The sequence below is a fragment of the Hyla sarda genome, chromosome 5 (genome assembly GCF_029499605.1).
Source record: "Hyla sarda isolate aHylSar1 chromosome 5, aHylSar1.hap1, whole genome shotgun sequence".
NCBI lineage: Eukaryota > Metazoa > Chordata > Amphibia > Anura > Hylidae > Hyla > Hyla sarda.
Genome location: NC_079193.1, coordinates 58,986,706 through 59,003,809, shown reverse-complemented (window position 1 = coordinate 59,003,809; position 17,104 = coordinate 58,986,706). Strand labels below are relative to the sequence as shown.

The 17,104-nt window shown below is 42.0% G+C and overlaps 1 protein-coding gene across 3 annotated transcripts in view; it reads left to right on the top strand.

Annotated features, from left to right (window-relative positions):
- Positions 1 to 17,104, top strand: part of UBE3C (ubiquitin protein ligase E3C) — a 124,700-nt gene that overhangs the window by 99,317 nt on the left and 8,279 nt on the right. For all 3 annotated transcript variants that reach the window (XM_056519563.1, XM_056519564.1, XM_056519565.1), the window contains exons 20-23: positions 8,812 to 9,024; positions 13,434 to 13,622; positions 15,504 to 15,570; positions 16,767 to 16,897. In XM_056519563.1, the coding sequence (XP_056375538.1) occupies positions 8,812 to 9,024; positions 13,434 to 13,622; positions 15,504 to 15,570; positions 16,767 to 16,897 (600 nt within the window). The remainder of the gene's footprint in view (positions 1 to 8,811; positions 9,025 to 13,433; positions 13,623 to 15,503; positions 15,571 to 16,766; positions 16,898 to 17,104) is intronic.

Below are 17,104 nucleotides of genomic sequence, written 5' to 3'. Positions count from 1 at the left end.
AAATCCTGCACAGCCCCTGCAAACCTCTGAAATGCCACAGGGTGCTGATGAAATGGCACAAGAGGGTAATACAATGGCACAGGTGGGGGGAGCGTCTTTAAAATCTGTGACAAAATGTTTGCAGTAGCGGGTTTGGACACATGTCAACGGGAGCCGGCGGGAGTCTAGCGGGATTAAGAAAACTGTCCCACGCAGGGCTTTTCTCTGGATCAACACACTTGATGGACCTGTATCAACTCAACTATGTCAGGAGGTCCTACTGATGTAAACACCAAATATAGGGCTCAGACCCAGCCCACATAGCCCAAGGAATTTGGTCTAAAATGTCAGCATCCCACCTCAGCCCCCCCCCCCTTTACTATTCGATCACTCCGCCTGATGAGCTCGGTTCACTTTAAGCACAAGTTCATTTATCCATATATCCATTTTGTGGTCTGTATCAGTTTAATGGCCCCATTTCTAATTGGTGTGGCTTTTTAGATTTTATATGAAAACCAATAAAAATTACTGAAAGTGGAAATGTAGTGACTCTATTCACACTTAATCTCCGGAAAAGTTGGTGTAAAATAGGGTTTTGGCGAGTTTATATAGTTATTAGATGGAAATATAAATGTTTGCTGTGTAACTGCCTCCAGATTGATAGTGATGCATTTGAAAAGCATTATTTTTTTTATTGATTCTTAATGCAGTAAATTACCAAAGTTATTTGGCAGGCGGCAGCTATGGCCCTGCGATGTTGTCCCCCATCCATTCTCGTGATAGCAACACAATTTGCATTAATCACATTCGCAGCTCACTCTCTTATATTAAAAGGCTTCTACCATAATTAATCCGTTTTATTTCAAATCATTTTGGCACAATCCCGGGCAATAAACACTTGCTGGAGACGGACACTTGAAAAATAACATACAAGTTTCTGCAATCTACCTTACGGCGTTCTCCGGGCGACGGCGGAGTTATTGATGGCCCCGTTAGGCATCTGATGCAAGTGTCTGCGGATTAAGCCCAATATGACAAATGTTAAGTGGATTATTTTGCATAAAAAATAGACAGTTTGCGGAGTTGTACAATTAACCTGTGTTTAGAAAATACCTTGATTTATGTCCGACCTGATATTTGTGTTGCATACATTATGGAAATTTCATTTATAATCCATTTCGCTGATGCGGTCATGCCGCTTAACACCATCATTTATTTTATTGAATCTTTAAACCCTTTTTTTTTTTTTTTTTTTTTCGAGGTGGAAAGGGAAGGGCAACATGGGGTTGTTTTCTGCTTTTAGACTCTGAGTCATGGAGGTAATTTGTAGTTTTCATCCAGGTAGTTTTCATACATACGTACGTTTTGGTAACAATAGTGGCTTTGTTCTCAGTAGAGCAAACAACGACCTTGCGGTGGCTGTAGAGTAAACGCTTCCCTTTTGTCTTTTGCGCACACAGGAATTTCGCACACACACCTTGAATAAACCGTGATTTCCGACTTGGAGCTCTATTACTCATGGGCTATTATTATTAATATTTTGTTGATGGCTACAGTACCCTACAGAAGGTTAAAGGGATTTCCCATCTCATAGAATGAAGGCATATCTCTAGAACAGTGGTCTTCAACCTGCGGACCTCCAGATGTTGCAAAACTACAACTCCCAGCATGCCCGGACAGCCGTTGGCTGTCCGGGCATGCTGGGAGTTGTAGTTTTGCAACATCTGGAGGTCCGCAGGTTGAAGACCACTGCTCTGGAATATGAAATCACTTGGTAATCATTGAAGGTCGGGACACAGTTCAGATGCAGCTCCAACATACTATGTCGGACTCCGTAGCTGACACTTCATTCTTGAATAGGCCATGCCCTGCAGTTCACCTGCACAGCCGGATGAATATGCTCTTTCAGTATGTATTCACATGTACAGTATCCTGCACATTTTTGATGCTGTGTTTAGTCATTTAGTAGAGATGAGCGAACTTACAGTAAATTCGATTCGTCACGAGCTTCTCGGCTCGGCAGTTGATGGCTTTTCCTGCATAAATTAGTTCAGCTTTCCGTTGCTCCAGTGGGCTGGAAAAGGTGGATACATTCCTAGGAAAGAGTCTCCTAGGACTATATCCACCTTTTCCAGCCCACCGGAGCAACGGAAAGCTGAACTAATTTACGCAGGATAAGTCATCAACTGCCGAGCCGAGAAGTTTGTGACGAATCGAATTTACTGTAAGTTCGCTCATCTCTATGATTTAGTTTACATTGAACTCTACAGCATAAATTCTGTAGCTTCAAATCCTACAGATCAAATATGCGCAGGATACTGTACCTGTGAATACACCCTTTAAAGTAGTTTTTTGGGGGGGATATTAAAGGGGTATTCCAGGCAAAATATATATATATATATATATATATATATATATATATATATCTATCTATCAACTGGCTCCGGAAAGTTAAACAGATTTATAAATTACTTCTATTAAAAAAATCTTAATCCTTCCAATAGTTATTAGCTTCTGAAGTTTTTCTGTCTAACTGCTCAATGATGATGTCACGTCCCGGGAGCTGTGCATGATGGGAGAATATCCCCATAGGAACTGCACAGCTCCTGGGACGTGAGTCATCAGAGAGCAGTTAGACAGAAAACAGCAACTCAACTTCAGAAGCTAATAACTATTGGAAGGATTAAGATTTTTTAATAGAAGTAATTTACAAATCTGTTTAACTTTCCGGAGCCAGTTGATATATATATAAAAAAAAGTTTTGGCCTGGAATACCCCTTTAACCCCTTAAGGACGCAGGACGTAAATGTACGTCCTGGTGAGGTGGTACTTAACGCACCAGGACGTACATTTACGTCCTAAGCATAACCGCGGGCATCGGAGCGATGCCTGTGTCATGCGCGACTGATCCCGGCTGCTAATCGCAGCCAGGGACCCGCCGGCAATGGCCGACGCCCGCGATCTCGCGGGCGTCCGCCATTAACCCCTCAGGTGCCGGGATCAATACAGATCCCGGCATCTACGGCAGTTCGCGATTTAAATGAACGATCGGATCGCCCGCAGCGCTGCTGCGGGGATCCGATCATTCATAACGCCGCACGGAGGTCCCCTCTCCTTCCTCCGTGCGGCTCCCGGCGTCTCCTGCTCTGGTCTGTGATCGAGCAGACCAGAGCAGGAGATGACCGATAATTCTGATCTGTTCTATGTCCTATACATAGAACAGATCAGTATTAGCAATCATGGTATTGCTATGAATAGTCCCCTATGGGGACTATTCAAGTGTAAAAAAAAATGTAAAAGTAAAAGTAAAAAAAAAGTGAAAAATCCCCTCCCCCAATAAAAAAGTAAAACGTCCGTTTTTTCCTATTTTACCCCCAAAAAGCGTAAAAAATTTTTTTTATAGACATATTTGGTATCGCCGCGTGCGTAAGTGTCCGAACTATTAAAATAAAATGTTAATGATCCCGTACGGTGAACGGCGTGAACGAAAAAAAAAAAAGTCCAAAATTCCTACTTTTTTAATACATTTTATTTAAAAAAAAATTATAAAAAATGTATTAAAAGTTTTTTATATGCAAATGTGGTATCAAAAAAAAGTACAGATCATGGCGCAAAAAATGAGCCCCCATACCGCCACTTATACGGAAAAATAAAAAAGTTATAGGTCATCAAAATAAAGGGATTATAAACGTACTAATTTGGTTAAAAAGTTTGTGATTTTTTTTAAGCGCAACAATAATAGAAAAGTATGTAATAATGGGTATCATTTTAATCGTATTGACCCTCAGAATAAAGAACACATGTCATTTTTACCATAAATTGTACGGCGTGAAAACGAAACCTTCCAAAATTAGCAAAATTGCGTTTTTCGTTTTAATTTCCCCACAAAAATAGTGTTTTTTGGTTGCGCCATACATTTTATGATATAATGAGTGATGTCATTACAAAGGACAACTGGTCGTGCAAAAAACAAGCCCTCATACTAGTCTGTGGATGAAAATATAAAAGAGTTATGATTTTTAGAAGGCGAGGAGGAAAAAATGAAAACGTAAAAATTAAATTGTCTGAGTCCTTAAGGCCAAAATGGGCTGAGTCCTTAAGGGGTTAAAGGGGTATTCCAGGCAAAACCTTTATATATATATATATATATATATATATATATATATATATATATATATATATATATAAAATCAACTGGCTCCGGAAAGTTTAACAGATTTGTAAATTACTTCTATTAAAAAATCTTAATCCTTCCAATAGTTATTAGCTTCTGAAGTTTTCTGTCTAACTGCTCGATGATGATGTCACGTCCCGGGAGCTGTGCATGATGGGAGAATATCCCCATAGGAACTGCACAGCTCCTGGGACGTGAGTCATCAGAGAGCAGTTAGAAAAGGAAAAAAAATTTCTTTTATATCAACTGGCTCCAGAAAGTTAAACAGATTTGTAAATTACTTCTATTAAAAAAAATCTTAATCCTTTCAATAATTATCAGCTGCTGAAGTTGAGTTGCTGTTTTCTGTCTGGCAACAGTGTTCTCTGCTGACATCTCTGCTTGTCTCAGGAACTGCACAGAGTAGAAGAGGTTTGCTATGGGGATTTGCTTGTAAACTGGGCGTTTCCCGAGACACGTGTCATCAGAGAGCACTTAGACAGAGAAGAACAGCTTAACTTCAGCAGCTCATAAGTACTGAAAGCATTAAGATTTTTTAATAGAAGTAATTTACAAATCAGTTTAACTTTCTGGAGCCAGTTGATATATAAAAAAAAAGTTTTTCCCTGCATAACCCCTTTAAAGTCAGTCAATGGGTAACAAAAATACGCAGCTAATTTTGCTACCCATTGACTTCAATAAGTATGAAAATACGCAGCAGCAAAATACGCCACGTGTGACCCTACCCTAAAAGTGTCTTCCGGTTTGAAGGATGCATCCCATTTGTGTTATACATGGACAGCCATACATCTCATTCAGCGATATGTAATACTGCATCCCCCCTGCAGTGGGCGCTACAGAGGAAATGTCTGACCAGATAAAGGTTTCTGTTCTTAACCCTGTGGAGTTTGGTTAGTGAGTCTGCAAAAATTACTAATAAGTTATCTGATTTAAAAAATAATATATATCATGTTGGGGCATGCTGGGAGTTGTAGTTTTCCACAGCTGGAGGCACACTGGTTAGGAAACACTGGGTTAGAGGCACAACACATAAATTTTGGACTGTCCGTTTATCCATTGCCAAACATCTCAGTAGTTATAAATGAAGCCTTATTAGCTTTGTTTCCTACAAGGCTGCAGTCGTGCAAACATGATGGGGTCAGCTTGAGTTTGTAGACCTTGGTATCTCCGCAGGGTTAATGTTAGCTGAACAACTACTAAGTCAGTCAGTGTTTTATTAGTCTCAGGCCTTGTATAGCAGTTGCAAACTTACATTATACCCAAGTATTACCATATATGTTGCATTTCATTCAAGCTTGGCATTACTTCCATCAGCTAAAAGATATTTGTCCATTTGAATAAATTCGTCTGATAATAGTGAAACGTTTGATCACGCCAGTATGATCACCTGCTATGCTTGAGCAGAAGTGCTGCACGGGACAGATGGTACAACTTTGCCTCTCCTGGTCTATATACAGGCCCCCGGCTTGTGAAAATTATGTCAAAGGAATTAAAGGGGTACTCCGGTGTAAACCTTTTTTATTTTAAATCAACTGGTGGCAGAAAGTTAAACATATTTGTAAATTACTTCTATTAAAAAATCTTAATCCTTCCAGTACTTATTAGCTGCTGAATGCTACAGAGGAAATTCCTTTCTTTTTGGAACACTGATGACATCACGAACACAGTGCTCTCTGCTGACATCTCTGTCCATTTTAGCAACCATGCATAGCAGATGTCTGCAAAGGGCAGCATGGTGGCTCAGTGGTTAGCACTGCTGCCTTGCAGTGCTGGGGACTTGGGTTCAAACCCCACTAAGGACAACAATAAATAAAGCTTTTTTATTATTATTATTATTATAATACCGTCAGCAGAGAGAACTGTGGTCGTGATGTCATGAGAGAGCATTCCAAAAAGAAAATAATTTCCTCTGTAGTATTCAGCAGCTAATATTATAATATTCAGCAGATTAAGATTTATTAATAGAAGTAAATTACAAATATGTTTAACTTTCTGCCACCAGTTGATTTAAAAGAAAAAAGGTTTTCACCGGAGTACCCCTTTAAGTAGTAGTTGGTTATTGCAATTTTTTGTGCATTGGATGTCTATATTTCAGGAGTAATTCTTTAATGTCTATAGGCCCCCATGCACCCTAACATATGCCAGAAGATCGTCCTTTTGGTATACACTGTTTTGGTAGGGGTTGGCATACTTTTTTTTTTTTTTCTGTATAAGAAAGTCTTGTCTACTGTGCTTTCCTATGCTGAGGGGCAGAGTAATAAAATGTATACTGAATGGTATGGAGAGCTCATAGGGGACATATCACACTGCAGTCCTTTATAGTGGTATACATTGGAGGCACTCATCAGGACGTATATCTTCGGCTTAAAACAAGATGGGAACAGAGACTTTTAAACTGTATACACAAAACGTTATTCCCAAAATTTTATTGACATGGCATCGTGCCCTTTTTTAGCCTATGGGGCAACAGATGATAAAGATTTAGTCAACTGGGATATAGAGAAAGCAAGTGTGTTGGCACTGCTGGCCCTGCTTCCCGTGACTCCCTTGATGTGCAGCTGAAGCCTGTCTATTTGCGGTGCATAGGTGGAGGTGCTCTTGTGTGAAAGTAATGAGACTACATGTAACACAATCCAAACAAAGAAAAGTACAGGCGACTAACCACTTCTTCAATGCTTTTTCTTTATTCTGGGATATGTGCAGGTAAAGCGGCTCCACGCCGCACCGGTGTGCAGGACGCTAGCGTCCTGCACACCGGGGCGGCGTGGAGCCGCTTTACCTGCACATATCCCAGAATAAAGAAAAAGCATTGAAGAAGTGGTTAGTCGCCTGTACTTTTCTTTGTTTGGATTGTGATAAAGATTTAGCCTTTTGCCTCCCAGGGACACCAGATGCTGGGTCCGTTCAGATTCTTTTTTTGCGCCAGCCCCAAAATGGGTCGGTGCAAAACGCAGTGCAAGTCTATGAATGAAAAGTCAGTCTTAGGATCTGTTCAAATGAGCAGATTTAGTGCAGATTTTTCTACTATTGACTTCAATGAGTCAGCAGAAAATATGCAATAGTAGCAGATTTGCAGGTTTTCTACAGACCCATTGAAGTCAATGGTAGCAAAATCCGCATGAAATCTGCCCATGTGAACAGACCTTTAGGCTATGTTCACACAGAGTATTTTAGTCAGTATTTTTAACCACAACCAGTAGTGGAACCAACACAGAAAAAACTATAATGGAAAAGATTTGCACCTTTTTTTTTCTGTCTGTTCCACTCCTGGTTTTGCTTAAAAATACTGACCTAAATACTATGTGTGAACATAGCCTAAAGGTCTGTTCACATGGGCAGATTTCATGCGGATTTTGCTACCATTGACTTCAATGGGTCCGTAGAAAACCTGCAAATCTGCTACTATTGCATATTTTCTGCTGACTCATTGAAGTCAATAGTAGAAAAATCTGCACTAAATCTGCTCATTTGAACAGATCCGAAGACTGACTTTTCATTCATAGACTTGCACTGCATTTTGCACCGACCCATTTTGGGGCTGGTGCAAAAAAACTATCTGAACGGACCCAGCATGTCTGTTGCACAGCTGCAATGTGAACTTAGCCTAAGAAGAGTACATTAAGACCATACTACATATCCGTTATACTGTATTTTATACAAGTAGAAGGGAATGGTCAGAATTCTGGCAACTGAAATTTTATGTGGTTAGTGCAACATAATGCCCCTGGGGCGTAAAAACCTTCGGGCAGAATATTTGACATAGCCCTGACCTCAGTATCTGAGGAATGGGATTTAGGAATAATTATTTCAGAAGACTTAAAGGTAGGAAGACAATGTAATAGAGCAGCAGGAAACTCTAGCAGAATGCTTTGATGTATAGGGAGAGGTATAAGCAGTAGAGAGAGAAGTGCTCATGCCGCTGTACAGAACACTGGTGAGACCTCACTTGGAGTATTGTGCACAGTACTAGAGGCCGTATCTCCAGAAGGATATAGATACTCTAGAGAGAGTTCAGAGAAGATAGTAAACTAGTACATGGATTGCAGGATAAAACGTACCAGGAAAGGTTAAAGGACCTTAACATGTATAGAAGAAAGAAGAGACAGAGGGGATATGATAAAGACTTTATATACTTAAAGGGAATCAACACGGTAAAGGAGGAGAGGAGAGTTACAAGAAGGAAAACTACCACAAGAGGACATAGTTTTATATTATAGGGGCAAAGGTTTAATACTGATATCAGGAAGTATTACTTTACTGAGAGTAGTGGATGCATGGAATAGCCTTCCTGCAGAAGTGGTCACTGCAAATACAGTGAAGGAGTTTAAGCATGCATGGGATAAGCATAAGGATATCCTTCATATAAGATAGAGGTAGGCATAAGGCTATCCTTCATATAAGATAGAGATAGGCATAAGGCTATCCTTCATATAAGATAGGGATAAGCATAAGGCTATCCTTCATATAAGATAGAGATAGGCATAAGGCTATCCTTCATATAAGATAGGGCCAGGGACTATTGATAGGATTCAGATTATTGGGCAGACTAGATGGGCCAAATGGTTCTTCTCTGCCGACACATTCTATGTTTCTATGGAATTAGAAATCCAATATTCCTACAGACCAGTGTTTATGGACTTTGTCTATTTACTTTGCAGGCTTTGTATGAAAACATGCTTGTGGAGCTGCCCTTTGCCAGTTTCTTCCTTTCCAAGTTACTGGGTACCAGCGCTGATGTGGACATCCACCACCTTGCTTCTCTGGATCCAGAAATGTACAAGAACCTTCTGTTCCTGAAGAGCTACGAAGGAGATGTGGAAGAACTTGGGTTAAACTTTACTGTGGTTAACAATGATCTGGGGGAAGCGCAGGTAGGTTCCCAGGACGGCTGCCAATGATTAATTCCATTGTCACCTCCTGATTATTTGGGCATGCAGATAGCAGTATGTGTGCACTCTTATTCTGTGCCTCGTACCATATGTAATTACCCGTTACACAATTGTCATGCTGATTCTGATGGATTGGTTTATTAGATTGGCGCATGTATAAACCCATCTGTTTCCTGACCCTTATCCAGCATTGTATTTCTTGTTTGCTCCAAGTGTCCTACTTTATGAATCTCTCTCTTGAGCAGCCATTGTGTGTATATATATATATATCAGATTTTCAGCCTGGGTGACCTAAACCATACAATAATTACAGTTGGAAGATACCGTAAAGATGAGCCATTATCCTAAAATTGCTTTTGGCATTAAGTAGCCCTTTTTGTATTCAATTTGTATTTAGCTAGGTAATAATAAAGCAATAATCCCGGATGTCGAGGGCATTAACGGACACTTAAAACTTTCACAGAGGCGACAAGTAAAAATTCTAATGCAGAAGCCGTTAATTTGTAATTGTTCTGCAGCCAAAATAGATTATAGAGATTTTCTGGATGAAATGAGCACCAGTTTTATATGGCCACAGCAAAGGGCTCCGAGCTCTGTTGTAGCCAAGCATACAAAGAGCATTGCGCTAAAGGGGTTATTCCAAGATCAAATGTGATCTCCTGTCCACAGTATAAGGGGTAGCTGGCTGATCGGTGGGGCCCAACTGCTGGAACCCCTACAAAAAGGAGGTCAGCTTTCCACTAAATAAACGGAGTAGCAGCGCACATTTACAGTCAGCACTCCATGTATTCTATATGGGGCGACCAATCATTGCCAAGCATCATTGATTTATTACTATAAAAAAAAGAGAAGACACATTGCAAAAAAGGCCAGGAGTCGCAGAGTTTGTTTACTCACAGTCAGTGATGAAGGAAACCTATTACACTGAAGAAGTCGGATCTGCCAGTATCATGTCATAGAGCAGGAGGAGCTGAGCAGATTGATATATAGTATTATGGGAAAAGACTCTGTAGAACTAGCAATTTATTCATTCAAATTCCTGCATATTCTGGTTTTAGGAGTCCAGTGGGCGGTCCTAATTAGTGACTAACAGTTATCTCTGTATTCACACTCATGTGAAATCCTGTCAGTCACTGAGAAGACCGCCCACTAGGCTCCCAAACCCCGAATGAGAAGTGATTTGAATAAATAAATGACATTAACAAACTTTTTGCACTAAACTACTGTATATATTAATCTCCTCAGCTTTTTCCTACCTTCTAAGGGTGCATTCACACCACGTGCTGTACATACGGGTGCCGGATCCGGCGGGGGTGGGGGGGAGGGGCAAACCGGGCGCTCCCGTATCCCGGCTGGATCAGCCCGTGACTCCATTTACTTTAATGACCCAACCGGAGTCAAACGGTGACTCCGGTCTGCTCAGTTTTGACCCGAATGCGGTTTTGGACCCGACCTTAAACTGTAGTAAACTACGGTTTTAGGTCCAGTGAGGAAACCGCATACGGGTCAAAACTGAGCAGACCGGAGTCACCGTTTGACTCCGGTTGGGTCATTAAAGTAAATGGAGTCACGGGCTGATCCAGCCGGGATACGGGAGCGCCCGGTTTGCCCCTCTCCCCCCCCCCCCCCCCCCCCGCCGGATCCGACACCCGTATGTACAAAACGTGGTGTGAATGCACCCTAACATGGTGCCGGCAGCTCGGATAGCATTTTCAATGCGATAGGTTCCCTTTAATTGCCTGTTCAGGTGATTTGTCTATAGGTTTTCTGAATTGTCCTGTAAGGGCGAGTCTACTGAGCACCCCTTTGAAAGCAGTGATATCCTCATGCAGGAAAAACGTTTGACATGTTGTCCAGACACGTCCAGAGTTTGGATCACTCCCGAGACCCGGTGCGATTGTAATAGCCAGGGGAAGAATGCGGCAGTGTGCACCTCACTCCCCGACTGCGACTCAAACTCAGCTCATTCACAATAGACTCTAATGCAGTAAAGGATCTGTGGAAATAGAAAGAAAAGGACCAATGGACGGCACCTTGTGTATTCCCCCTGGATGGTGGAGGATGCGTGGGGGGCAACCCCACAGGGCTATAAGATAGCCGCTCACCTTAGAAAGGATATAAATGTGCATGTAACCCCAGATATAGTCGGGGTACCAGAAGTGCGAGTCGCTGCTAAGCCAGTGGGTTGCAGGAGAAGACCACAGTCGTCCTGGGAAGAATATGTAGAAGCAGAGTAAAAACCCTTGGAATTTATTGGTAAAAAAGATAAAATTACAGGATTATGCTAATCCTGTCATTTTATTATTTGTTATCAATAAACTCGCTGAGGACTTTTTCTACAACTTCTGGTATCCGCTTCATCCATCATAAGAGTCTGCAGCGCCAAATTCCAAGGTTTTTTTTCTCTGCTTCTACATAATGCAGTAAAGGAGTCGGACAGAGTGAAGAAATGAAGAATGCTGCCTCACACCTCACAAGGTTATAGCTCCCGATCGCAGGGGGTCTCAGGAGTTTATAAATGACAGTAACGCTCTGAGGAGGTTGTTCAAAATGTGACAAAATAAAATAAGAATAGCATAAAAATAACAAAGAAATGAATCCTGCACTCATTGCGGTCCACCGCTACTGAAAAGGAGGCATCCTGGAGGCAACGGGGCTTGGACGGGGGGGGGGCTCAGCGGGGTTATTTACCTGCTACCTTCTTCTATGCACCACCTTCCCGCCCCACGAATTGTCTTTAGTAGCGCTGTTCTCTTATGGAAGCGTTTTCCAGGTGGATGATTAATTGATCCAGGTACATACTTGAACGGTGCCTCCTATTTTCTTTCACTCTCTCTACAGTTACGTAGTCAAATGAGAATAGCCTGCCTTCCCCATCCAGAAACAGCACCACTCTGGAGGTAGTGTATGGCATTGCAGCTCTGTCTAACTTCTTGTGAAATAGGATGAGCTGCAATACAAGACACAGCGATGGACAAGATCGGTGGCGGTTTTGGGTTGGGTCTGAAATCGCCTCCTCCATTTTTAATTCCATAAGAACATAAGTTACTCTTTGTTTTACCTTTTTATGATACAGAGTCATATCTGATCTTACTGTTAGGGATCGACCGATATTGATTTTTTAGAGACGATACCAATACCAATAATCTGTGAACTTTCAGGCCGATAGCCGATAACTTATACCAATATTCCGGTATAAATTATCGGCTATTTCTCCCCCTCACCCCCACCCCCCAGCGGGCGCTGCAGCGGCTTTTGCGGGGCCAGAGACCGCCGCCTCCACCCGCTTCTCTCCCCCTGCCTGTCCTGGGGTACTCCTGAGTCCAACCACCACCGATGTCCGCCCCCCCCCCCCCCCCCTATCTTCTGGCCAGAGACTGCTGCCGCCCGCTTCTCTCTCCCTGCCGGTCCTGAGTCCATCCACCGCCGCTGCCTCCCCCATCCCCGGTTTTATAATTACCTGTTCCTGGGGTCCGCGCTACTTCTGGCTCCGGTGGCGTCCTGAGCTGTCACTGTGCGCACTGACGGTGATGTCGCGTTGAGTACGCCACTCGTCATTGCGCAGCGCACAGCAACAGCGCAGGACGCCGCAGGAGCCAGAAGTAGCGTGGACCCCGGGAACAGGTAATTATAAAACTGGGGATGGGGGAGGCAATGGGGCAGCGGCAGCGGTCTCTGGGCGGGGCATTATCGGCAAGGTAATCTTGAATATCGGCCAAACCGATAATCGGTCGATCCCTACTTACAGTCTGGCCTAGAAGACTCTACACGTCTTATCCAGCAAACACTCCCTGTTATACATTACCAATTCTAGCCACAGAAGCAAAGACTTGGTTTCTTATCTACTGTCCCTATTAATTGGATTATATCCAAATACCTAACTATAAGTAGCCATGGTCACATGAGGGTGCAGCTAAAAAATGTGATGGGAGCGGGGAGTACGGCGCCCCGTTTAGGTATTTAGGTGCCAAATTTGAAAAGAAACCCATTTAGACAAATTAGCATTGTGCAGAGCGATGCATTGGTCATTTGTGTGGTGTCCATATTGTGGCCCTCTAGATGTTGCAAAACTACAACTCTCAGCATTCCCGGACAGCCGTTGGCTGTCCGGGCATGCTGGGAGTTGTAGTTTTGCAACATTTCAAGCACAAAACTGTAGAAGAATAGAGCAGAAACTGTGCACGTGTTGTGTAGTTACCACAGTGCGCCATCTATTGGCAGAAATCAGGCAGTTCTGTTGTTTTCCACTTACCCATTGTATTACGACATATGCCTCATAGAAGAAAGATGATAAAAATATTATGTTCAATCAGTAACATGACTTGCGAACAGACACATTCTCATTCTAACGTGCGCAATCCTGATCCACATGCTATGTTCCTTCGTACCAGGTGGTAGAACTGAAGCTCGGAGGCAAAGACATCCCTGTCACCAGTGCGAACCGAATTGCCTACATCCACCTTGTCGCTGACTACAGGCTAAACAAGCAGATCCGCCCACACTGTCTGGCATTCAGGCAAGGTCTTGCCAATGTGGTCAATCTGGAATGGCTCAGGATGTTTGATCAGCAGGAAATCCAGGTATTGTATCAGTCGTGTGCTGTTTTGGCGTCAATGTAAATGAATGCGTGTAGCAAAACGTGCGCCTGACCGTGACTTCAACTTTATAAGACAGGTAAAATCTGGATAGTCCGAAGTCATTTTAGAAGGAAATACTTTTCTAACCATAAGGCAAACATTCAGTTACATTATATTACTTAGGGATTAGCTAGCTGATCAGTGGGGGCCCAACTGCTGGGACCCCCACTGATCCAGAGAATGGAGGTCAGTTGTCCACTGAATGAATGGAGCGGCAGCGCACAATCACAGCCGACAGTCCATTTATTCTCTATGGGGCTTACAAGCATTGCCAAGCATTGTTCATTTCCTTCCATAAAATAAGAGAAGACACAGCAGTATAAAAGCATGTCTTGCCCATGCATTTGATAACCTGTAGGGGGCACCAGGAATTATTTTTATTTTTTTTGTAATTGATGTCAAATTAGTCCATGCTGTTCAAAAGGTAGTCACTGTCTTCCTCTGGATTTGTAAGTAAAAGAATGTTCAGAAAATAATGGTTGCAGTGTGGCCTCACTAATTCTGTATGGTAAGAAAGTTGCGCAACAAAATATTTTATATTAATTTGATTTTAGATAACTTAATTTGATTAAGAGTGCAGATTGAAGACAGATGACAGATTTTGGGCTGTCATCTGTCTAAAGCAGTGTTTCCCAACCAGGGTGCCTCCAGCTGTTGCAAAACTACATTTTTCAGCATGCACGGACAGCTCTTGGCTGCCTGACCATGCTGGAAGTTGTAGTTGTGCAACAGATGGAGGCACCCTGGTTGGGAAACACTGATCTAACCTATGGTACTTACTTCCAAGCGACCTGCTTCTTGCTTCAACAGCTGCATGCAGGGTGTCTACAGCTGTTTCAAAACTACAACTCCCATCATGCTGGGAGTTGTAGTTTTGCAACACTGGTCTAATGTGAATGACCATCCTTATCCAAAGCTGATCCGATCACAGTCTCTTTTGGCTGTACTCTTGCACCATCTAACTTCATATACCTTTAGTACAATGTGGCCTCAAAGATAGCCGTTTCCTGAAGGGATTTGTGGTTCTTAGTATTCTTAGCTTTATGGTAAGTGGGGGCTGGCCTCTGGGACCCGCATTAATCCTAAGAATAAAGAGGCTGCAGTGCTGGTGTTGTGGTGAGCCCCCTTCACTGTTCTTCCTCTGCACTATGACCACCCGCTGTGCAGTGAATGGCAGGATCCCTCATGTTTAAGTGAATGTCGCCGTTCCCTTCTCAGTGGTTTACTAGAGCTGCATCCCCTTTATTCTCAGGTTTCTGTGGAAATATCAAGAGGTTGGATCACCACCAATCATAACCTTATCGCCTTATTTGCCATTTGTTTGTAAGATGGGAATAACCCTCTGAAATAACAGAGACAATTTCTACCAGAAACAGAGCCAGACCTGTCTTCAGGTTGTGAGCGGTATTGCAACTGGTCTCCATTCACTTCAACAAAACTGAGCTGCGATACCACACACAAACCTGAGTGGCAACGGCTCTGTTTTTCTAACCTGAGATCATTCCTCGTCTCCTCATGTTGACAACTTCTTTGCATATGACCTCCTCTATGAACCAAAATCCATCAGTGTATAACGTGGATGACCCTTCAATTGAATGCCCACATAATAACCTAAATTTTCCCTTGTCAAAACCAGTTATACCGATGCCGCTAGTCTCATGATCCCATTCTGAGTTGATCATCTGATTCCAGGATAAAAGGGTTTTCTGCGATGAAACGACCCATTTTAATGCAGCTTCACTTTCCTACTTTATCTGCACATATGCTTTTCTTCTGGATGACTTTGTTATTTGTTTTTTTACTATTTATTACTTCTGTTTCTAGGTTTTGATTTCAGGAGCACAAGTTCCAATCTGTCTTGATGATCTGAAATCTTTCACAAACTATTCAGGTATTTATTTAGTGGAAGATGCAGAATCTTAACACCAACAACTAATTTAAAATACAGCTAAACACATCAGTCACTTTAAGAAAAGGTTGAAAACCATTCACTTAAGGGGAAAAAGTTTCAGTGGGGTAGATTAATTGTATCCTTTAGGATTAAATGGACATACAGTACAATATAAAACATTTTATGAGATACATTCCTTTTATACACTCCACACAATACAGTACTCAAATGGGTATTAAACCTACCAATAGACTGTATGTGAATTCTTAAGAAAAAAATAAAAAAAACTTAAATAACCATATATTTGATCTTGTTCAGTATTTACATGTTTAAAGATTCTTAAAGGAGTACTGAAGGGAACTTCTCAGACACTTATCCCTCATCCTCAGCAAGCTCTGGTCCCCATCTTCCTGGACAAGAGCAAGAAAGGGAACATTCAGCCAATTACTGTCCGCCCCAGACTGACGTACGGGAGATAGTGTGGTATAGAGGGATTAGTATCTGATAAGTACATTTACCTGGATACCCCTTTAAATGCTGCCTGGGCTCATAGAGAAATCACATACATCTAGCTTTCCTTGCAGTATATTTGTAGACTTCTTTTGCAGTATCTAAAAAGCCTCTGAAGGGTTTTTTTTGTTAAAGGGGTACACCAGTGGAAAACCATTTTTTTTTCATATCAACTGGCTTCAGAAAGTTAAACAGATATGTAAATGACTTGTATAAAAAAAATCTTAATCCTTCCAGTTCTTATCAGCTGCTGTATGCTCCACAGGAAGTTCTTTTCAACTTTTTTTTACTGTCTGACCACAGTGCTCTCTGCTGACACCTCTGTACCTGTCAGTAACTGTCCAGAGTAGGAACGAATCCCCATAGCAAACCTCTCCTGCTCCGGATAGTTCCTGACATGGACAGAGGTGTCCGCAGAGAGAACTGTGGTCAGACTGAAAAGAGCAACTCAACTTCCTGTGTAGTATACAGCAGCTGATAAGTACTGAAAGAATTAAGATTTTTTAAATAGAAGTAATTTACAAATCTGATTAACTTTCTGAAGTCAGTTGATTTGAAAAAAAAAAAAATTCCAGCAGAGTACTCCTTTAATTTATAAAATATACTTTATGGTTAATACGGGGTGACATGGTGTAATGGGTAGAGCAGGCCCCGTTTTAATGTTTCTTCTGAATATTTCATTTCAGGAGGATACTCTGCAGATCATGCAGTGATCAAAATTTTCTGGAGAGTGGTGGAAAACTTTACAGATGAGGAAAAGAGAAAACTACTGAAATTTGTGACAAGCTGTTCGCGGCCTCCATTATTAGGTTTTAAAGTAAGAGTTGTTTTTTCTGTGTGCCAAACAATTTAGTTTTATATTGTGTAGGCTGAAGTGTGTGTGAACCCATTTGCATTTATTTATGGGTTACCACTGTGAAAATAATCCCCAATTATCTGACCACTGGGATCCCCTGTGATCTTGAGAACCGGACAGTCGAAGCTTCTGTCTTCATGGAGCAGATGTGCACAAACTGGACCACTG